This window comes from Heterodontus francisci, chromosome 13, assembly GCF_036365525.1.
Source record: "Heterodontus francisci isolate sHetFra1 chromosome 13, sHetFra1.hap1, whole genome shotgun sequence".
In the NCBI taxonomy this organism is placed as follows: Eukaryota; Metazoa; Chordata; class Chondrichthyes; order Heterodontiformes; family Heterodontidae; genus Heterodontus; species Heterodontus francisci.
In genome coordinates, this window is record NC_090383.1 from 15,163,937 (window position 1) to 15,188,455 (window position 24,519).

The 24,519-nt window shown below is 43.9% G+C and overlaps 1 protein-coding gene across 1 annotated transcript in view; it reads right to left on the reverse strand.

Moving 5' to 3' along the window:
* Positions 1-24,519, reverse strand: part of xrn2 (5'-3' exoribonuclease 2) — a 112,911-nt gene that overhangs the window by 41,140 nt on the left and 47,252 nt on the right. The window contains exons 16-18 of the mRNA XM_068044391.1: positions 13,789-13,901; positions 4,311-4,446; positions 3,598-3,705 (exon numbers count right to left, since the gene is read on the reverse strand). Coding sequence (XP_067900492.1) covers positions 3,598-3,705; positions 4,311-4,446; positions 13,789-13,901 — 357 coding nt within the window. The remainder of the gene's footprint in view (positions 1-3,597; positions 3,706-4,310; positions 4,447-13,788; positions 13,902-24,519) is intronic.

Below are 24,519 nucleotides of genomic sequence, written 5' to 3' on the forward strand. Positions count from 1 at the left end.
AAGTGCAGCACAGAGGGATCTGGGTGTTCTTGTGCATAAAACACAAAGTTAGCGTGCAGGTACAGCAAGTAATTAAGGCGGCAAATGGAATTTTGGCCTTTATTGCTAGGGGGTTGGAGTTTAAAAATAGCGAAGTCTTGATACAACTGTGCAGGGTGTTGGTGAGGTCGCACCTGGAGCACAGTGTACAGTTTTGGTCCCCGTATTTAAGAAAGGACATACTGGCATCGGAGGCAGTTCAAAAGAGATTCACTAGGCTGATTCCTGGGATGAAGGGGTTGACTTATCAAGAGCGGCTAAACAGGTTAGGCCTTTATTCATCAGAGTTTAGAAGAATGAGGGGTGATCATATTGAAACGTATAAGATTCTGAGGGGGCTTGACAGGGTAGATGTTGAGAGGATGTTTCCACTAGTGGGGGAATCTCGAATTAGGGAACACAAGTTACAGAATAAGAGGACACTCATTTAAAACTGAGATGCGAAGGAATTTCTTCTCTCACAGGGTAGTGAATGTCTGGAATTCTCTACACCAGAGAGCTGTGGAGGCTAGATCACTCAAAAGTATTTGAAGAGGAGGTGGACAGATTTTTGAAATATCAGAGTTGAGGGCTATGAGATGCTGGCACGAAAGAGGAGTTGATGTTTGGGGCAGATCAACCATGATCTTATTGAATGGCAGGGTAGGCCTGAGGGGCCGAATGGCCAACTCCTGCTCCTATTTCTTATGTTCTTATAGAGAGAGTTTTGCAGCACAGGAACAGGCCCTTCGGCCCATCGTGTCCATGCCGGCCATCAAGCACCTATCTATTCTAATTCCATTTTCCAGCACTTGGCCCATAGCCTTGTATACTATGGCGTTTCAAATGCTCATCTAAATACTTATTAAATGTTGTGAGGGTTCCCGCCTCTACCACCTCTTCAGGCAGCATGTTCCAGATTCCAACCACCCTCCGGGTGAAAAGATTTTTCTTCAAATCCCCTCTAAACCTCCTGCCACTTACCTTAAATCTATGCCCTCTGGTTACCGACACCTCCGCTAAGGGAAAAAGTTACTTCCCATCTCCCCTAACAATGCCCCTCATAATTTTGTATACCTCAATCAGGTCTCCCCTCAGCTTTCTCTGCTCCAAGGAAAAACAACCCTTGCCCATCCAGTCTCTCTTCATAGCTGAAATGCTCCAGCCCAGGCAACATCCTGGTGAATCTTCTCTGCACCCTCTCTAGTGCAATCACATCCTTCCTATAGCTTGGCGACCAGAACTGTACACAGTATTCCAGCTGTGGCTTAACTAGCGTTTTATACAGCTCCATCATAACCTCCCTGCTCTTATATTCTATTCCTCGGCTAATAAAGGCAAGTGTCCCACATGCCTTCCTAACCACCTTATCTACCTGTGCTGCTGCCTTCAGTGATCTATGGACAAGTACACCAAGGTCCCTCTGACCCTCTGTACTTCCTAGGGTCCTACCACCTATTGTATATTCCCTTGCCTTGTTCGTCCTTGCAAAATGCATCACCTCACACTTCTCAGGATTAAATTCCATTTGCCATTGCGCTGCCCATCTTCCCAGCCCATCTATATTGTATATTCATATATGTTCTTAGGTAACGACGTATAATTGGACAGTTACACTGCATTGCCAGCGGAACAATCCAGTTCGCTTTCAATTTAGTTAAATATCACCTGTCTTAAATACAGTCAGAGGAATCAGATTAATAAAGGGCTGTTTCAGAGCATTTCTATCTTGCATAAGGGTGCTCAAGGCCAAGTCAGTCTGAAGGTTCCAGGCAGGAAGGAGGCATTAGGGGTGAAGATTGGGGAAAGCTGAGGCATTGTGAAAGGGAGAGAGGGCCAATTTTATGAGTGCTATATTAGTATAAGAAATTCATACTTGTAGGATCCTAAACAATTTCATAGGTGTTACCTGGAAGAGAGACTATGACTAGAAGTAAAGGAAAGACAAGAGCCTAAGAGATAAAAGGAAAATGGAATTTAATTTTAAATTTTGCAAAGGACGGGGCGGGAAAGAGAGCAGAAGGTTCAGGCTTCCATAAAAGCAGCTAACAACATAAATTGACAGTGCAAAACCCAAGGAAAATGATTAAACTATGAAAGGAAAGCAGGATGGCTTTGCCATTTTTCAGAAAGGGAGACTCTAAGCTACCCAGTGGTAGCAATTACAGCATAACAAGGTTATAGAGGGAAAACCCACTGGCCCAGTATTTGCTGCAGCAGGTCATCTTGTGGTAAGCCCCATTAATTAGAAATTTTTCCTATCACCTCAGTTTGAAATTGTTCATGCCAGAACTGCGAGCTGGTAAAGAAGACAATGAAACATCTGAGATCTTGGTGAAGGTACCGACAGTCTATCTCCTTAACCAGTGAGATTTAAGGATTGAAGAAACAAAGGAATGACAGAGAACGTGAATTAGAGTTAAATCAGATAATGAGAGAGAAATAAAGGTTTTTTTTATTTGTTCATGGGATGTAGGCATCGCTGGCTAGGACAGCATTTACTGCCCATCCCTAATTGCCCTTGAGAAGATGGTGGTGAGCTGTCTTCTTGAACCGCTGCAGTCCATGTGGGTAGGTACACACAGGGCTGTTGGGAGTGGAGTTCCAGGATTTTGACACAGCAAAAGTGAAGGAAAGATAGCTACCGACTCCATCCTTCTCCCTGGCAACAGTCGGGAGATTAAGCCAATCTGTTCACAAGCTTGGTAACATGTTTGATCCCGAGATGACATTCCGACCTCACATTGGCGCCATCACTAAAACCATCTATTTCAAGCTCCATAACACCCAACTTCACCCCTGTCTGAGTTCATCTGTTGCTGCAACACTCATTCATGTCTTTGTAACCTCTAGACTTTCCTATTCCAATCCACTGCTGGCTAGTCTCCCACGTTCTACTCTCCGTAAACTTGGTGCCATTCAAAACGCTGCTGCCCATATCTTACTTCACACAAAGTCCCATTCCCCTATCACCCCTCCGCCCGCTGACCTACACTGGCGCCTAGTCAAGCAACATCTTGATTTTAAAATTCTCAACCTTGTTTTCAAGCCCATTCATGACCTCACCCCTCCCTATCTCTGTAATCTCCTCCAGCCCCACAACCCTCCAAAATATCTGTGCTCCTCTAATTCTGGCCTTTTGTGCATCCGATTTTAATCACTCCACCACTGGTGGCTGTGCCTTCAGGTTGCCTCGGCCCCAAGCTCTGGAATACCCGCCCTAAATTTCTCTGCCTCTCCACCTCACTTTCTTCCTTTAAGACCTACTCCTTAAAACCTACTCTTTGACCAAGCTTTTGGTCATCTGACCCAATATCTCTTTTTGTGGCTCAATGTTATACTTTGTTTTGTAAGGCTACTGTGAAGCACTTTGGGACGTTTTATTACGTTAAAGGTGCTATATAAATATCAGTTGTTGTGGACCAAAAGGTTACCCATGATGATTAGAGAGTTCACTGACTTTCTTCTCAAGACTGTAAGCTTCTCAAGAAGCATTTACCATTGTAAATGATGGGAAGTCAGCATAAAGTACAATATACACTTATTCCTGAGAGCTGAATACGCACTGCAAAATCTTACCGGTTTAGTTCCCTTTTCAAAGGTGGAAGGCATATCTTTAATGTCTGTGAAGTCTGAAGCAAATGGTGCATAGTGGAATGGGTAGAACCACTTCCAGGAGGCACACCCCTGTAAACAGAATTTAGCTTTTTAAAATCAATTATTTCATAGGCAATCATGTTAAAGTAAAGGGAAATCACTTATGGTACACACAACTTACTTTGTAAAACCTAGTGCCCCAGTGCACAGAATCTCAAATAGGATCACTCTCCACCTTTGGCTGCTCCAGTGACACTTATTACAGAGTGCATGCTGGATAGTTCCATTGCAAACAGCAATTGCAACAGCTTTAATAATTCACAGGAAACTGCTTCAAGAACTGGAAATTCAGATTTGCCAACCTGAAGCAGGTTTCCATGGGCTGGGGAGCTCTGGGATGCTTTCTCTTCTTTTCCTCCTCCTACTGTTTACAATAAAATGCCCTGGGACAGTCCATGTAACTTGGATCACCAGAGGAACCAGAGGAATAGGAGAGAGCAACAACTTTTTTTTTTAAAAAGGTGACATCATCTCTGATAGGATTGTTATTTTATTCTATAAAAAGGGAAACAAACAAATATATAGCCCCCAACACTATTCCTTCCCCTTTAATGTTTGTATGAACTCCCAGTTTGGCATCTACCATGTACTACAATTCCACTTCAACAAAAATGTTAAAAACACAAAGCACATACCTGGTAATAGTACTGAAGAACCCAACATAAACCTTCAACATATGACTCTACAACTTTTCTGCGGAACTTTTCATCAGAAGCATCAACATCAAACTTGTTTTTATAGTAACGTTGTTTCCAACCTTGTTCCCAAAGCCTGTAACATAAAAACAAGATTTTACAAAAGAACGAGCACACCAACCTTGCAGCAAAGCAACCCAAGTCAAAATACCTACAGAAACCTACCTAGTGATTCAGTTTTCTTTGAAATTCTTCGAAATGTAAAAGTTAAGGAAGATGTGCCCAACCTGCCAGGCCTTGCAATCTGGCCACTAAAGCCAAGGCAACTTGATCCTATTTTCAATGACATTTACTATCTGGTGGCACGCCCGGAGACAATTGCTGGACCTGGAGTTTCTAAAATCTCATTTAGCAGTCATCTCATCAGTAAATAAGTCATAATCAGAACAAGACCAATCAGCAACTTGATATATATAAAAAATAATGGCAGCATTTATTGAAATCCCACTGGTCTCCCCAGGCTTCGTGATACACACCAACCGGGCTTAAAAATAGAAAACACTTGGCCATTTCACCTTAAAGACATAAAACATAAATCAGTTCAGTCAAGCTGAGAGCGGCAGGGAAAAATGTTTTAAAATCAAGAATTTTTCACCACGATTTTTGCTTATTGAGAAATAGAACATTTTCTCCATTTTAGGCGCCAACCATTCACGTCATGTGTCCCTAGGTCAGGTACAGCAGAGCACTATTTCACCATGCTCCAATTAATCTCAGAATGCCCTCAATTGCAGCAGTGAGATATTTCCATTTTCCACGATAGTCATCCTTGTATGGAGAGTGAGACTGCCTGCTTTTAAGACCAACTGGTGATCATCAGGAACTGGTTCAAGACTGCCCAACTCATTTAGCTAAAAACCCTTATAACCAGTGAAGGTTAAGAGCGTTACAATCTCTCCAGAACGGATAAATTTTAACCTAAATTCCAGAGGTTATCTTCAAATGCAACAGCATCAAGATATATACAAACAGGTACACGTACCACACCAGATAATACACAAAAGCTCTCCAATTTTGGAGGCAGGCATGGGCTGAAACTGTCAAGATTTTAAGCGGCGAAGTTCATAAATTGCCATCGAACAGTGTCAGCCATGGCTCAGATAGTAGCACTCTCACCTGAATCAGAAGATTGTGGGTTAAAGTCTCACTCCAGAGCACACAAATCAAGGCTGACATGCCGGTGGAGTAGTGAGTGAGTGCTGGACTGTCAGAGGCACATTTTTTCAAATGAGATGCTAAACTGAGGCCCCATTTGCTCTCAGGTGGGCATAAAATATCCCACAGCATTATTTTGAAGAGGAGCAGGACGTTATCCCCAGTCTCTGGCCAATATTTATCCTTTAATCAACTGATCATCTAGTCATTATCATGGGCTGGATTTTATGAGCTCACTGTCGAGCTCCAAAAAATGGCAGCTCACACATGCAGGTCGCACGCCAAAGAACTGCTGCAATCTGAAGCGTGGCAGCTCATTTAAATCGTCGGGGCTCCCCCTCCTCCCAAAATCACGTGGAGGGGGTGGGCTGCCCATCGCTAGCAATGATGTCAGCTGCCGATGTGCAGGTGCTGGTGCCATTTTTAAAGGGCTGTCTGCCCTACCCGGTTACTTAAATATTTAAAGACATATTGAATAAAATTAAATAAATACGTTTCTTTGCCCCTCTCCCACCCCCCCATAACAATTTGTCCTCCCCCACCCCTAAAAGCACTTACCTTTACCATCTGACCTTCCCCACCCCCACCAAACTGCACAAAGTTTAAAGTACAACCCTTCCCACCATCCCCTACACCCATGCTATTTATTTGACCCTGTTCCCACCGACGCCCCTGCACTAATAAATGTACCTCCTCCCCACCCCCCCCCCGCCCACCCCCAACGCACCAGTTTGGGGCCTTGAATGCCTTTGGATACCCATCCAGGGAAACAAGTGCTGGCCACCGGGCTGAAAATCGCAGCGGGTCATCAAGATTAGATGCAAGTAGATGTAAAGCTATTCATTTTATTCATTTACATATGCTGATCGCAGTCCCATCGCCGAGAAGGCCGCCATGGTGCCTTGCCAAGTGATGGCCATGGCTGGCCTCATCCAGAGCCACCTTCAGGCCACGACCCGCCTCCCCCACCACACCCCCCAAGCCCCCTCCATGGATCTCGGCGTCGAGGGCTCCTTAAAATCCAGCCCCAGATTGCTGTTTCTGGGAGTTTGCTATGCGCGAATTTGCTGCTGTATTTCCTACATCACGAGAAACCCCAGGCAGCTCTGCTCCTTCACGAGATGTAATTTGAGCATTGCAACTGTGAAGGGATCATAATTTAGGGTGGAATCAGCAGTCAGGTTCCCTGTTCTTGATCAGTCACATTACGTTACAATGCCAAGGGTTGCAGGGGAGGCAGAAGTACCTCTCCTGTCTGCCTACCACCCTACCCCTACCCAGAAAATCCCACCAGTTGTGCCATTCTTGCAGTATATTCATCTACCAAAAGCAGGCCTTCCAGGGTTGCATGTGGACCTCAATAAGAAAACTCCTAAATGCAATCCAAGTCAGACTGCCATGAGAAAATAAGGGCCCACATATGAAAGAGAAACACCCAAATGAAGATCGGTGCATCCATGGTCACACTAGCCTGTTGTACTCCTGGCAGAGTAGCAAACAGCAACTCAGAAACCCTTTTTGTCGGGTACAAGCCCTTAGAGTGCTGCTAATGAAGTGGGTGTCTGCCCCTATTATGTAAATTCACTTAACGCCAGGATTTGTGCCAGTGATGGCGCAGGCAACATGGTCGGAAGTTCCACTCTGTTGCACTACTGGCGGCTCACTGGCTCTCCAAGGATAACAACACTGCAATCCTCACAAAATGCCCCAAGGAGCCAATCATCTAACTAAACATTGGTATGAAAAAAAAGACAGACAGTCACTGGAAACAGCACTTCATACACACTCCAGACATTTCAGGCCAAAGTGGTGACCTTTGTGTTGACAATTTACTCAGTGCATTGATTTGTTTTTTTGTGGGGGTTTTTTCCATACTGAAAATACATATCAAGGTCTGCTACTATGACCGTACTCGGAGCTTGAACATTTCCTTCAGAAAGTGAGAGAGCATACAAGAGTAAAAGTTAGAGAGCAAGGCAGTGAATGTGAGAGAAGGTGAGAAAAAGGAAGAAAAAAGGAGAGAGAAAACCGAATGAACTTGTTTTCGCATACTCAGCAAGTCCTAAAGTACTTCATAATCAACAAAGTACTTTTGAAGTCACTCATGTAGGGAAATGCAATAGCCAATGTGCACAGTAATCAAATCGATGACCCGTTAATCTGTTTTTGGTGGTGCTGGTTGAGGAATAGATGCTAGGCTGGACACAAGCAGAACTCCCCTATTTGAATTGCATCAACAGGTGGACAGGTCCTGGTTTAATGTCTCCTCTGACAGAGAGCACTTCAGATAGTACAGTGCATCTTCACTACTGCACTGAATTTTCAGCCTAGATTATGTGCTCATCTGGAGTGAGACTGAACCCACCAACCTTCTGACTTAGAGGGGAGTTTGCAACTGTTGAACCAATCTGACACACAAGGAAGTAGTTATTTCAGGGCTTTAAGTTTCATCATGGCTGGAACCCACCTGGCCTTTTGGAACAAAGCAGCCATTTTCTTGGCCTAAATTATTTTACTTCTATGCCCCATTTCTGTACTTCTAGAGACAAGGCATTCAACATTGTTTGGTTGTTTAAGAAATGGAGAGCACCAATTAATAAAAATTATCTTGACCGGGACAATCTCCTTTGCCCTGCCATCAGTAACTGTCCCCTCCACAATATAGATAGGAGAAAAGGGACAGAGACCCAGTAGCAATCAAATGTTCCTATAATTCACAAAGTGACAGAATTGTTCTCTTCTCCACACCACCCCATTTACAAAATAGAAGCCCTGAAGCTCTCTCAACAGTCCTCGTAATATATTTAATTCATCCTCAGGATACGGGCATCACCGAGAAGGCGGTGGCTGTTCTTCCTGAACTATTGGTAGCCAGTTTGATACAAGTGGCTTGCTCAGTCACTTCAGACAGTCATTAAGAATTAACCACATTGGTGTGGGATTGGAATCACACTTAGGTCAGGTGGGGTAGGAGAGCAGGTTTCCTAGTCATTTTACAACAATCTGACAGATTCACCTCTACATAGCTTTTTATTTTTAAAAAAATAAATAAATTGAATTCGAAACTGCCAAGGCAGGATGTGAATCTGAATTCTAAAAGCATATGAAATAGGAGCAGGAGTAGACAAGATGGCCTCTCAAGCCTGCACTGCCATTCAGTAAGATCATGGCTGAAAATCTACATCAAGTTCACTTTCCCACCTTATCCTTTGATTCCCTGCGTACCCAAAAATCTATTGATCTCGGTCTTGAATATACTTTTCGACTGTGCATCCACAGCCCCTGAGGTAGAGAATTCCAAAAAGTGAAGAAATTTCTCCTCATTTCAGTCCTAAATGGCTGACTCCTTTCTGGATTATTAACTCAGACAGTGGCATTACTAGTCCAGTAACCTAACCATGGCACACTACCGTATTGCTAATCTTACGACCTCAGTGAGACCATTAATGTTAAAAATCCGAGATATAAACTCCCAGACCAATTTAAAGAATTACAAAAGATTTCAGTTTTTAAGACTTTTATTATAACGGAATTAAAAGAAATCCTCATTAACTAAATAGTACTTTGTAAGTAGCTGATACCACAAGTTACAAATAAAGGCATTTCTTATTAGAATATTTGAATACCTCACACCACACTCATCCATTACACAGTCCTCTCGGAGGGCAAAATATTTGTGGTTAAAAGTCCCAAACCCCTCCCAGTTGCAATGTCTTTGATGTGTGTTCTTTGTGGTCCTGGTAACCAAGATACCTGTCATCTGCTTGAAGGTGTCATCTGACTTCTCATACTTTATCTTAAACTTTTAAAAATCACAGCTTTTAAAACAATCATATTACAAAGTCCAGCGTTCATAATACTATATCCAGCAGTACTGACAAATACACATTTAGTAATGAATAGTACTGTAAATCAAGTAGTATAAATGTCCTAAGATAGATTGCTTTGACTGGAGGCAGTGCAAGAACCCAAACTTACAGATGCAGGTGATTGGATAAGTTTTCAGTTCTGCTGTATGACAAAACAAGGTTTTGAATGACCGATCAACTAAATTCTTTAGCACAAGGCTCTCAGAAGCTTTCATGATTGAAGTGGATTTGATAGACACATGACTGAATCCTGTATCCAAAGTCAGTAAGCAAAAGAATGGGAAGACCGACAGTTATGCTCTACCACCACTTCTGCAGAGGCCAGAGCCAAGGCTTCAGCCAATATTACTAAATTGCTAGATTTCTGACCGAGGTTCCAGCTGGAATGAGTGAGATCAGTACAATGCAGGATCCTTACCCCAACTATCCCACATGCTGATGTCTCTTCTGCACCTCACAATCCTAAGATTTTATGGTTCAGGCACAAAGAGTGCCAAGTTAAGGAAGAAAAAAAAAAATGTTTTCTCCTTGGTAACAAAAATGATTATGGAGCCTGCTCCAAAACAGCTTGTCCCCTAACTATACATGATGTGCTAGGCAAAACCCCAATACCTGAAATGCCCATGATTTGAGGTTTAGTCTACAGTCCAACTATCAGTGTATGAACGGGAGGACACCTCGGAGGGGTCGTGCAGCGAGGCAATATGGGTGGAGCTCAGGAATAGGAAGGGTGCAGTCACGATGTTGGGGGTTTTCTACAGGCCTCCCAACAGCCAGCGGGAGGTAGAGGAGCAGATATGTAGACAGATTTTGGAAAGATGTAAAGGTAACAGGGTTGTAGCGGTGGGTGATTTTAACTTCCCCTATATTGACTGGGACTCACTTAGTGCTAGGGGCTTGGATGGGGCAGAAATTGTAAGAAGCATCCAGGAGGGCTTCTTGAAACAATAGGTAGATAGTCCAACTAGGGATGGGGCTGTACTGGACCTGGTATTGGGGAATGAGCCCGGCCAGGTGGTCGAAGTTTCAGTAGGGAAGCATTTCGGGAACAGTGACCATAATTCCGTATGTTTTAAGGTACTGGTGGATAAGGATAAGAGTAGTCCTCGGGTGAAGGTGCTAAATTGGGGGAAGGCTAATTATAACAATATTAGGCAGTAACTGAAGAATTTAGATTGGGGGTGGCTGTTTGAGGGGAAATCAACATCTGACATGTGGGAGTCTTTCAAATGTCAGTTGATTAGCATCCAGGACCAGCATGTTCCTGTGAGTAAGAAAGATAAGTTTGGCAAGTTTTGGGAACCTTGGATAACGCGGGATATTGTGAGCCTCGTCAAAAAGAAAAAGGAAGCATTGGAAAGGGCTGGAAGGCTAAGAACAGACGAATCCCTTGAGGAATATAAAGACAGTAGAAAGGAACCTAAGCAAGGAGTCAGGAGGGCTAAAAGGGGTCATGAAAAGTCATTGGCAGACAGGATTAAGGATAATCCCAAGGCTTTTTATACATATATAAAGAGCAAGAGGGTAACCAGGGAAAGGGTTGGCCCAGAATAGTAAGGGAGGCAAGGGAAGAAATTGCTGGGGCCTTGACAGAAATCTTTGCATCCTCATTGGCTACAGGTGAGGTCCCAGAGGACTAGAGAATAGCCAATGTTGCTCCATTGTTTAAGAAGGGTAGCAAGGATAATCCAGGAAATTATAGGCCGGTGAGCCTTGCATCAGTGGTAGGGAAATTATTAGAGAGGATTCTTCGGGACAGGATTTACTCCCATTTGGAAACAAATGAACTTATTAGCGAGAGGCAGCATGGTTTTGTGAAGGGGAGGTCGTGTCTCACTAATTTGATTGAGTTTTTTGAGGAAGTGACAAAGATGATTGATGAGGGAAGGGCAGTGGATGTTGTCTATATGGACTTCAGTAAAGCCTTTGACAAGGTCCCTCATGGCAGACTGGTACAAAAGGTGAAGTCACACGGGATCAGAGGTGAGCTGGCAAGATGGATACAGAACTGGCTCTGTCATAGAAGACAGAGGGTAGCAGTGGAAGGATGCTTTTCTGAATGGAGAGATGTGACTAGTGGTGTTCCGCAGGGATCAGTGCTGGGACCTTTGCTCTTTGTAGTATATATAAATGATTTGGAGGAAAATGTCGCTGGTCTGATTAGTAAGTTTTCGGACGACACAAAGGTTGGTGGAGTTGCGGATAGTGATGAGGATTGTCAGAGGATACAGCAGGATATAGATCGGTTGGAGACTTGGGCGGAGAAACGGCAGATGGAGCTTAATCCGGACAAATGTGAGGTAATGCATTTTGGAAGATCTAATGCAGGTGGGAAGTATACAGTAAATGGCAGAACCCTTAGGAGTATTGACAGGCAGAGAGATCTGGGCGTACAGGTTCCCCGGTCACTGAAAGTGGCAACGCAGGTGGATAAGGTGGTCAAGAAGGCATACGGCATGCTTGCCTTCATCGGTCGGTGCATAGAGTATAAAAATAGGCAAGTCATGCTGCAGCTGTACAGAATTTTAGTTAGGCCACACTTAGAATATCGCGTGCAATTCTGGTCGCCACACTACCAGAAGGACGTGGAGGCTTTGGAGAGGATACAGAAGAGGTTTACCAGGATGTTGCTGGTCTGGAGGGCATTAGCTATGAGGAGAGGTTGGATAAACTCGGATTGTTTTCACTGGAACGACAGAGGTGGAGGGGCGACATGATAGCAGTTTACAAAGTTATGAGCGGCATGGACAGAGTGGATAGTCAGAAGCTTTTTCCCAGGGTGGAAGAGTCAGCTACTAGGGGACATAGGTTTAAGGTGAGAGGGGCAAAGTTTAGAGGGAATGTGCGAGGCATGTTCTTTACACAGAGGGTGCTGAGGGCCTGGAACCTGCTGCCGGGGAAGGTGGTGGAAGCAGGTACGATAGCGACGTTTAAGAGGCATCTTGACAAATACATGAATAGGATGGGAATAGAGGGATACGGTCCCCGGAAGCGCAGAAGGTTTTAGTTTAGGCAGGCATCAAGATCGGCGCAGGCTTGTTGGGCAGAATGGCCTGTTCCTGTGCTGTACTGTTCTTTGAAGCAAAGTCATCAGGTTTTAAAAGAGAAGTCCAAAGATATGTAAAGTTTGAATCCAGGCCTCAAAATACTGAATAAAAATTATTTCTAGAATTATCTTCAACCTGAACTCATTCAATACTTGACAAAAATGTTAAAAGCTGTGTGTAGTACAAAACCCTTGGCATGAGTTGATAGGGCACCAGTGCCTATGCTATTCTAAACCAACTATTCGTAGGCCTGCAAGACTGGGTTTAGGTGGTCACAAATAAATTATATGCCATTACTACATCACAATTTCATCTGTGGGCCAAATACTGAAGATTAAGAGTTAAAAAAATAATCACATACACAGGTATAAATTGGTTGGACTCTGCAACTTGAGGTCAGAAGTTGTTTATGGATACAAGCATCTGCAGGTTGTTTTCAACTCACCGAATACTGATCAGAGACAAAATTTCTTTGAAATGTATGAAAATCAAAAGCAAATTTACAAAGCGACTGAGGGAGTGCTTCACAGGCTTCCCTCTCCCACAATGTCAGTATCAGTTTTCATAGAAAAATAAAGCTCCACCACTTAAAACTAAGATGTAAATGATACAGTGACTTCTTATGGACAGCAGAGTGTGAAAAACATCTGGACATTCATTCAATAGTAGAGTGCCATTTATTTTAAGAGATTATCAGGATCATCTGTAGCTGCACCTAGTTTGGAATTGTCAGCTCATCAAGAGTCTGAGCATGTCACTGAATTACAAGCATATATGATGCTAAAATTGCAAAGTACAAGATAAGCCTTCGGTATAAATTGACATCGCTTTTTGTTCACCATTACTGCTGTCAGACAATTATTTTAATCGAAATCCAGCGCTGCTTCCCAAGGGTCAATCTCAGTTCACAATATTTAGTCTTAAAGCATTCTCTCCCAAGCTCCCCCCTCCTTACCTTTGTATGCATTTTATAGTCCCCAGTGATAACTATTCAATGGAAATGGACAGAACTGGTTGCTGCTTGTACATGCATCGAGATTGCATAGTCACCTATGCATAAAAAGGAGAGATGGCTGTCTAATTTAAAGTTTGATCTCAGAGACGGAACTTTTAATAGGACAACCTACTTGCATACTAATTTCACTACTCAATCAACAGCTCCAATGTCTCAAAGTGCTTTGCTCAGCATTCCTGTCCCTTCCACATTAATTACTACTCGATAAATGGAAAAGCAGTTATGGGAGAGAAGATGACATTTGCTACTTCAAATTAAGTGGTATTAATTAGTGTGCCTATTTTAGGAAATTTGCAGAACAGCTAAACAATGCAACCAGCGGATAACTGTACCTGATGTTATCTGATGGTTCGTCATCATCTTCATCATTATCCCCATTCTTTCTCTTCATTCCAAGTGGAACTGGGCTTCCGTCTGAATTTGAACTATTGTTGAGAGCTGGTGTCTAGAAAATTATAAAGGAAAAATAAAAAACTTTGAAAATTGCTTCGTAAAACTGAGTGACCTGATTGGTTCAAACAAATCACAGCTTAAGGTGGAACTTGGCCCGCAATGATGGAGTTCCATGTACTTCTCATAAAAGCTACCACCCAGCAAATCACAGAAATTCACGCCAACATGAAGTCTCACTGGTACTTACAAATCAAAAGGAAATCTACAATGAAACAGGCCTACAAAGCTCACAATTGGAATGTTGCAGAAGTCACATGACATATCACTTCAGTCAGTAAGGCATATTGCTGCTTTATTGTAATAATGAGCACTGGTTTGATTTTACTGAAAGGCCCAAATATTATCTATCAATTCTGGAACATTTCCTTTCATGCAGTATTCTGTAATGAGAATCATCACATTAAGAACATAATCTTGCATCAATTTTGTGCATCTATGCTGGTGTTTCTTTTTAATAATTTGAACTTCTGATCTTGTGGGATGTCAGTGGAAGGGAACAAGTCTAGTTTCTACCAAAGTCAGCACTACACATTTGCAGTTCAAGCATTGCAAAAGTCGGATAAAAGGTTCTTCTACACTACTCCAGCAATTGCTTCAAGTACATCCCCAAAACTCAACTGCCACAACTGAATTTTTCTCACTAGTTAAATGTAGTCCAACTCAGTAAAGAGCTCAAACCATCATATATTTGTGGGCTGACAATTGCTTACTGCAGTTGCTGCATAATAATGGCTTAACAACATTGCTCGTTTCCATGATGAAATGTTTGAAACCTACTCTTTGCTAGACAATTGGTTAGTTGGAAGTGAAAAGCTAAGCCAATCAGAACAGGAGGGTTACAGGTTCAATTCACGTGTCATGTTGAACTTAGCTGGTCTCACATGCAGCAGCCCATTTAACTTTGGCATCCATGTGTGGAGGAGCAGAGGAACGGGAAATACTCAAACAGCCTGGGACCCTGTTATAGATTACTATCCAGTAACCATTGCTGGAAGTGTACCTGTAATGACATCAGATGAACACACTGTTGTGATGTCCCCCATAAGCTATAAGCTTGTCAACTCAATGTCCAAGCTCACATGGGGGCGGCACAGTGGCGCAGTGGTTAGCACCGCAGCCTCACAGCTCCAGCGACCTGGGTTCAGTTCTGGGTACTGCCTGTGTGGAGTTTGCAAGTTCTCCCTATGCCTGCGTGGGTTTTCTCCGGGTGCTCAGGTTTCCTCCCACAAGCCAAAAGACTTGCAGGTTGGTAGGTAAATTGGCCATTATAAATTGCCCCTAGTATAGGTCGGTGGTAGGGAAATATAGGGACAGGAGGGGATGTGGTAGGAATATGGGATTAGTGTAGGATTAGTATAAATGGGTGGTTGATGGTCGGCACAGACTTGGTGGACCGAAGGGCCTGTTTCAGTGCTGTATCTCTAAAAAAAAAGAATGCCCACTTGGAAAAAGTGCTACAGGGCACATCTTGCCTGTGGGACTGTACCCCAGCAAGGAACAACACTTTCAGGAGGAGTGAAGAGAGCAAAAACTGGCAGAAGGAATAAAGGAGTTTTAAGACTGAAAATAAAAACCACGAAAGGTGATGCTCAGTGTCTCCAAGAAATACTTCATTCACGAATTGCCTGCTCAGCCTCACTTACATGAATATATTCTCATTTCACACCACTAAGGTGAAAATCACATTATGCTATAATACAAGAACACCAATGATTTGTACGAAATTCCTTTGTCAACTACCTTAAAGAAAGCATTAGTGCACTTTAAAGGGAATAATGTGCCATTAAAATAGCAGCCAGCAGCTTCCTCCAGATGACTTAGTGCTTATATAGCCCATATTTTCTCAACGTGTCCCTCATATCAGATCCAAATTGTGTGTGTCATGGAATTTTAGGCACATTTGTTAAATGCAAAATGTAGGACTGTAACTGAGCCCTATATCTAGCACTTAAATATAATTAAAATGCTGTCACAATTTTTAATCTTTCTATTCTTTATTCTTCTTCCTGCCAGCCCCTGCAACACAGTGCAAGTCAGTGACTAGACACCAGGCACCTGCAACTGCCACTCAAATTGAGTCTTAAAAGCAGTGCTGGAACAACTGAGCCAGATTTCCAATGTCATGCTCAAGATTAGGGCTAATACAAAAGCAAAATACTACAAATGCTGGAAATCCGAAATAGAAACTGCTGGGAAGACTCAGCAGGTCATGCAGCATCGAGAGAGAGAGAAAGAGTTAACATTTCAGGTCAATAACCTTACAATCACAACTGGAACCTGAAACATTGGGCTGAATTTTATTGGCGCTCCGTGCTTCACACTCGGCGGCATTCCGACAAGGAGGTGCCACTGCTAAGCCCCCACAATATTACGCGTGGGGGCATATTAAAATGGAGGACGCGGTGCGGCCGCCTGATGTAGAGGGGGCGGCCGCTGGGTCCCCGGCAACAGCATCCGGCGCCACACGCCATTTTTAAAGGGCTTCAAAACCTTCAGTAACATTTCAATATTTAAAGGTCCGGGTCTTCGGGAAATAATAAAATTTTATTTCCACTCTAAATCCCGTCTCCCATCCCCCAAAGGATAATTTATATATAAATTGCCCTCTCCCCCCATAATAAATGCTTTTTGATAGCCCAAACTTTGCCCCCCGAAATTTGTCCCCTCTGACCCTCAACCCCTTCCCATCGTCCCCACAGCCAATAAAAAGTGTTTTCCCCACTCCCCCACCACTCCCACCCTGAAAATTTTATTGCTCCACCCTCCCAACCAGGTCCTTGCCTCGGAACTCCGTATGGAGTTCCGAAAGCGCGCTAGGTGCGATCAGCGGCCGTAAAATCGGCGTGGGATGGCCACTGTCAACAGGTAGGTTCATTTAAATCTGATGTTAATTTGAATATTTAGCTGAAGGCCCCGCCCCAGGGGGGCCTCACTGAGGTCCCCCCACCGCCGGTAATATGCGACGGGCCCTTCTCTATGTCAGGGGTCGAGGAGGGCCTCTCCCAACTGAATTTTACAGGCCCCCCCACTGCAACCCACAGCATCGAGCAGCTGGTAAAATTCAGTCCATTAACTCTGCTTTCCTCTCCATAGATGCTACCCGACCGGCTGAGTATTCCAGCCATTTTCTGTTTTTTTTCCAAGATTAGGGCTAGTGAATGAGCCTACATCTACCACCCATAGCACAACATAGCTTCTGAAATTTAATCATAAAGACTTCTTGCACAACAGCAATTTCCCACTCCAATTCCATACATTACCACGGGCTGAATTTTAAAGCACCCACCCCCCACATCGGGGGTCATGGGAGAGCGGGGGCAGAAAATGCCTCTGGGAGAGACCCGACACAGGCCTCCATGCCAGGAAGGCCCGGCCCGATATTGTTTGCGGTGGCGAGGCCTCATGCCAGCAGGCTGTGCCGCTCAGTGAAGAGAGCAATATTTTAAATGTATTTAAATCAATGAATTACTTAACCCGCACCCGTCATCCATTCCGGAGCGATATTGCTGCCGGTGGTTGGCACTCCTGTGCCTCTGTATACCTGTCCAAGGATCCGATGCGAGACACTGGTGGGGAGAGGGCAGGTAATATTTCAGTGCTGGTGGGGGGTTGGGGGGGGGGGGGGGGGGGGGGGGACGGAAAGTCAGGTGCACAAAGTAAATATTTCGGTGGGGGAAGAGGACACGGAATGAATTATATGCTTAATGGGGGGGTTGGGAGAGGGACTAGAAACATTTATTTAACTTTTTCCAAATCTATCTTAATTCATTATTCCTCTAAAAATGTAAACTGAGGTGTAGTGCTCAAAGCCCTTTAAAAAATGGTGTTGGCGCCTGCGCAATGGTGCCATTGCCGGGGATGGACTGCCCACCCCCTCCACATCATCGTGGTGGACAGCCCTCCACAGCCATTTATATGAGTCGCTGCACTAGTGGATCACCATTTTTGAAGATCGGCGCAGAGTTTATAAAATCCAGCCCCACATTTTGCAGGGCATTTTCCCTCTATTTAAATAAGCCAGAACTAAAACACTATTGCAGCTTCAGGATAGCACTGAAATGTGCTTTGCTGCATTGAGTTCATTTAGTGAGAAAATTTAATTCATCCCACAGGAATGATTATGGTGGCAACAAAAAAGTGGACATTTTGCTAACTGGGAAAAGTACTGTTTCTACTGAGAAAACATTTGAAACTAAATGCATAGTTTATTAACTTGAAGACAATGCAATAATTTAAGGGGAAATTTTCCAAAACACCACAATAGTGCCATAAATAATTTTGGTGTCAAATGAGGGATTTGATCATCTGTCATTAAAGGGACCTGCGTCACTATAAGCCATCCTCATTCCCTTAATATATTTGTAAAAGCCCTGTAATGTTGCCCTTGCTATCCCTTGCAAGCTTTTTCACTTGTCCTCTTTTTGCAGCTCCAACTACTTGATTGTCTGCTCAGTCTAACATAATTAATTCCTGTCTCATGCATTCCTCCAGTCAGCCTTACTGCAAATTTAAAGGCTTGGTTTGTGACTCACCCACCTCTCTCTCAAAACTAATTAATTCTATCATATTTTGCTCATTGTTAGCAAGGTGTTCCCTTACTGTTAGATTATTAAATAAGTCAGGCTCATTACTTACCACTAAATTATTTATGGCATGTTCCGTTGGTTCAAAACAGCACTCTAGAAAAACTGCCCCAAATACATGAAAGTTGCCGTCTTTTGGACACAAGCTGTTTGGTTTCCCCTAGTCATAGAGTCCGGGCTATTTGGCCCATCGAGTCCATGCCGGCTCTCCACGGAGCAGTCCTGTCAATCCCACTCCCCAACTCGATCCCAGAGCCCTGCAAGTTTATTTTCTTCAAGTGCCCACCCAGTTTTCTTTCGAATCATTGATTGTCTTCGCTTCCACCGCCCTCACGGGCAGAGTTTTCCAGGTCATTACCACTTGCTGCATAAATATGTTCCGCACATTCCCCATGCTACTCTTGCCCAAAACATTTTATCTGTATTCCCTAGTCCTTGTATTATCAGTTACTTAATGGGAACAGTTTTTCCTTGTCTAACTTATCTAGGCCTGTCATAATCTTATACACCTCTATCAAAACTCCCCTCAATCTCCTTTGCTCCAGGAAGAACAATCCCAGATTTTCCAATCTAACCGTGTAACTAAAATCCCGTGTCCCTGGAACCCTATCTGGAAAATGTCCTGTGCACCCCCTCAAGGACCCTCATATCCTTCCTAAAGGGATGAATCTTCTGTGCCCAACGCTGACTTCAGCGGCGGGTGAAGAAAAAACAGCAGCCTGCATGTCGTGGAGCCACCGCAATCTTCCGTGTGGCTGCTCAGTTAAGCAGCCGGGGCAGCCACCCTCCCCAATCATGTGGAGCGGGCAGGTTGTCCGTCCCCAGCAATGGTGTCAGCTGCCTGTGCACAGGCGTCGACACCATTTTTAAAGGACTTTGAGCCCTTGTGGTAAATTTAAATATTTAAAGATAAAGTGCATATAACTAAATAAAGACAATTCTTCGGCCCCTCTTCCACCCCTCCAATAACGATTAAATTATCTGCCCTCCCCTGCCCCCAAAACATATCTTGTCCATCAGACCAGACCATCCCATCACCTCGCCACCCCCCCTCCACCAAACTGCATAAACTTTAACCTCAAACCCTTCCCACCATCCCCTAGATTAATGATGATACTTTGGCCCCACTACCCCCTGCCCTGCACTGAGGAACTTACCCCCTCTCCCCACCAGCGCAGAACCTTGTTTCCAGGGACGGGGAAGCAAAGGTGAGGGAGTGCCAGCCACCAGGTCGAAGAATGGAGCAGGAACTCAGGCAGCGACGCAAGTATAATTAATTAATTAATTGTCATTTAATGAAATGTGTAAATGGAGGTCCCATCGCCAAATGGTGGGGGGGCAGTCACAAGGCTTGGCCACTGCTGGTAATATCGGTCCAGGCCCTTCCGGCACTGGGGGGTGTAGCAGCCCTCTCCCAGAGGCATCTTCAGGCCCCCATCCAGCCACGGACCCCGACGCCTGGGGGAGGACTAAATCCAGGCCTAAGTGTGGTAACCAGAACTGGGTGTAATATTCTAGTTGGAGCCTAATCAGACCTTTATGAAGGTCCAGCATAAGTTCCTGGCTTTTGTACTCTATGCCTCTATTTATGAAACCCAAGATCCCATGTGCTTTACTAACTACTCTCTCAATATGCCCTGTCACCTTCAAAGATCAATGCACATGCACCACCAGGTCCCTCTGTTCCTGCACATTCTTTAAAACTGTGCCATTAACTTTACATTGGCTCACCCTATCCCTTCTGCCAAAAGCATCACCTCATACTTGTCTGTATTAAATTCCATCGGCCATTTTTCTGCTAGTCTGTCTATGTCCTGCTGTAGGCGGTTTGAATCATCCTCACTGTTTGCTATTCCTCCAAGTTTGGGATCATGGCCAAATTTTGAAATTCTACTCTGCATTCCAAGATCCAAGTAATTTACATATATAGCAGTGGTCCGAGCACTGACCCTTGGGGAACACCACTGTTTTTCAGACCAGACAATGGTAGACAATCATTCACCACAACCTCAATTTTGATAGAGTTGCAAAAAATGCTGGTTATCAAACACTTTCTTAAAATCCCTATCGACAACATACACCACATTCCCAACCTTCTCTGTTACTTCATCAAAAAATTCAAGTACATTAGTCAAGCATGATCTCCCTTCACAAATCCGTGCTGACTATCCATAATTAACTCAAACCTCTCCAAGTGCCTGTTGATTAATGTTTCTAAAACCTTACCACCACTGATATTAAACTCACTTCCTGTAGTTGCTCCGACTGTCCTTACTTGAATAAGGAATCCTCTGACACCTCCCCCATATCTAGAGAAGAGTGGAATATTATGGCAAGCCCTTCTGCTATCTCCACCCCCACTTCCTTTCGCAACTTGGGATGCAAGCCATCCGGATCAGGTGACTTACCTACCCTAAACGTAACCAGCCTCCCAATTTTTACTCTATCCATTGCCTCTTCTCTCTCTTCTACTGATATTTTGTCAGATTCCTTTTCCTTAGTAAACTCCGACACAAGACATTAAGTATTCTAGCCTTTCCCTGTGGTAAGCATATAGTACCCTCTTTGTGCCTCGTTGGCCCCACTCCACCTCTTATTACTCGCTTACTATTTACATGCCGGTAGAAGATTTTTTGATTCCTTTTTATGCTGACTGCCATTCTATTTGCATATTCTCTCTGCCAGTCTTATTTTCCTCTTCACCTTCCCTCTCAACTTATTGCATCTAACCTCGTTTTCACTTGAAGAATTCACTTGACATGCATCATACATCCTCTTTTTTTCCTCCATCATAATCTCCATCTCCCTCATCATCCCAGGAGCCCCATTTTTGGTTCCCCTACATTCCGCCCTTGTTGGAACGTATCTAGCCTGTATCAGTCTATGAAAATTGAACTCTACTACTCTTTTTGCAACTAGCTTCTCTGATCTCAGTGTTTCTGTATCCTGCTACTTGAACACTGCTATCTGAAGGTCTATAAACAACTCCCATCAAAGTCTTGCAGCCTTCTCTATTCCACAACTCCACCTATTGCATTACTGATAATCCTACTTTCTAATGCTACAATAATCCCTAGTCAATATTGCTATTCCTTTTCCAATTTTCCTGTTCTTTCTAAAGCACTTATAACCTGAAATATTTATCTTCCAGTCATGGCCAACTTGCAGCCAGATCTTAGGACTGGCTACAGTGTCACATCCTTTAAACTGAATTTACACTTCCAATTCTGTTTTATTTGTGCAAAATGCCTTAGAGTATAGATCTTTTAACAGGACAATGGAACCTATCCTGCCTTCATGCACTGATGCTTGTAAACACACATTTTAACTTATCCCACTCCTTGTTTTTTTTTTAAAATCAATTATTTTGTTATTGCCCATACAATTTTTCTGAACCAACAGTATTTATATTACATTTAACACTATTGATGACCTGGACATCACGCTCCGCTCTTTTAAAAACATTTTAGGCTATTTTTAGTCCTGCCTGAGCCAGCATTATTTAATAGATAAGTCATATTGATAAGTATCTACCAGGATGACAAGCTGTTAATGGTGTTATTGGGGGGTTTTCAGAGGACATCAGACTAAACATAAAATATAACCTAAACAAAATGATTTTTCTTAGTATCACTTTAGTGGAAATATTTCTATGATCAACACTGGCTTGGTGTCAATCTTGTACCCTTTATTCTCCCACTGACCTTACAACAGACATTATCCCAGTTACATACCAATCAATATGTGGCTCAAGTTCCACGCAAATTAAAATAAAGAAAATGCTCTATACAGCTCAAATAACATTTGCTTGGATCATATGCTTTTAGGATGCACTGCATATTTGAGTTGGAATGACTTACTGTTCAAAAGCATCATCCAAACCATGAATTCATGTAAAGTTCTAACTGTTGAGCCCTACCCCTGGTATTCTCCATACAATATCGTCAAAACTGATTAATTCTATTTTTTCTGTACTAAAAACAAAAAAAAAAATCAACGAATGAGACGTCCGTTTATGGTCAAGATCAATGTTCCTTCTAAAGAGCGTGTGTACACTGCCATGTAACAATCTGGAACGTACGATGCATTGAAATAAACAGTTCGCTCACTACAGGGAGCTTGAGCATGAAGCAGGGCTTAACATCAAAGGCCAACGAGAAAAGTGTGGGCGGCTGAACAGATAGGACAAAGTGCAGCTGTGACTGAACTAGCACGAGCATGGAAGAGAAGGAATCTGTGATTGGAGGAGCAGCAAGCAAGGGTGGAGTAAGGAGTTGTGCGTCTGGAAGTGAGCAGCACGGTGAGAAGGATGGGAGGCGAAAAGCCCGCGAGACACTGAACTACAGAAGGAGCAAACGCTCCGGGTTCATCGGTCAAGGGTTGTGGGAGGGAGAAAAAGCCATCCAATCTGTGAGTGAAGGGGCCCAGGGCACGTCTGGTTGTCGACTCTTGATTACAGAGAGACACTCAGGAGTGCTCCCTATTCAGCAGATCTCAATTGCCCAGAACTCAGCCAGGAACTGAATGGCCCAAAAAGGCCCACAGCAACTGAAGATCACAAAGCCAGTGGGCATGTTCTATCATGGCCAGAGAAACACAGAGTCTGGGCTGAAGTTGATCAAAGGATTTTGTCCCAATGGGCACCTGATGCTTTCTGATGGACAAGGTTATGATGTAGATTGGATTATTGATCATATATAAGTGGAGCTTGGTCAAAGACCACCCAAGTTTCGCATTGGCTGAGCCACATACATCAGCCTGGAAGCCACAATTTCTTTAAAGTAGTTGAGGTTAATGGATAATGGATGAGAGACCAGATTATGAGAGTTTCATTTCCCTGTTTGGTGACATGAATGGATTTTAAAAGTTTTGTTTTAATGATCTAAGCCCAGGCTTCCAAGCTTTCATCTGCTCTTCTGGAAGTGTGAGCCCTTGTGACGGGAAAGAGAAGCTAACAGTCCCGGTGTAGGATGTGTGAGGAGAGGGAGAAAGGGACCAGTGGGAGATGATCAATGTTCCCTCAAAGGTGTACGCATGCGCATTTGCATGGCAATCTGGAATGTACTGCACATTGAAATAAACAGGCATCTCACAACTGCATGCAAGTTCAGTGACGTTTATAAGGTAAGCTGCCGATAGATGGTTGTGGCTATTGGAGGCCAATAATCTCAGCCCAGGAGTTCCTCAGGGTAATGTCATAGGCCCAACCATCTTCAGCTGCTTCATCAATGACCTTCCCTCCATCATAAAGTCAGAAGTGGGGTTGTCCACTGATGATTGCACAGAGTTCAATACCATTCGCGACTCCTCAGATACTGGAACAATCTGGGCACACATGCAGCAAGACCTAGACAACATTCAGGCTTGGGCTGATACAACCACACAAGTGCCAGACAACGACCATCTCCAATGAGAGAGAATCTAATCATCTCCCCCTGATGTTCGCTGACATCAACACGGAATCCCCCACCATCAACATCCTTTTGGCAGAGGGCAGGCAGGGGGTGGGGGGGGACGAGGACCAGAAACTTCACTGAACCAATCATATAAATACTGTGGCAATAAGAGCAGGTCAGAGGCTGGGAATTCTGCAGCGAGTAACTCACCTCCCGACTCCCCAAAGCCTGTCCACCATCTGCAAGGCACAAGTCAGGAGTCTGTTGGAATACTCTCCACTTGCCTGGATGAGTGCAGCTCCAACAACACTGAAGAAGCTCAACACCATTCAGGAAAAAGCAGCCAGCTTGATTGGCACCCCATCCACCACCTTAAACATTCACTCCCTCCACCACCGGTGCACCGTGACAGCAGCATACACACCATCTACATGACGCACTGCAGCAACTTGCCAAGACTCCTTCGACAGCACCTTCCAAACCCGTGACCTCTACCACCTAGAAGGACAAGGGCAGCAGACGCATGGTAATACCACCATCACCTGCAAGTTCCTATCCAAGCCACACATTATCCTGTCTCGGAACTCCCTTCCTAACAGCACTGTGGGTGTACCTACACCACATGGACTGC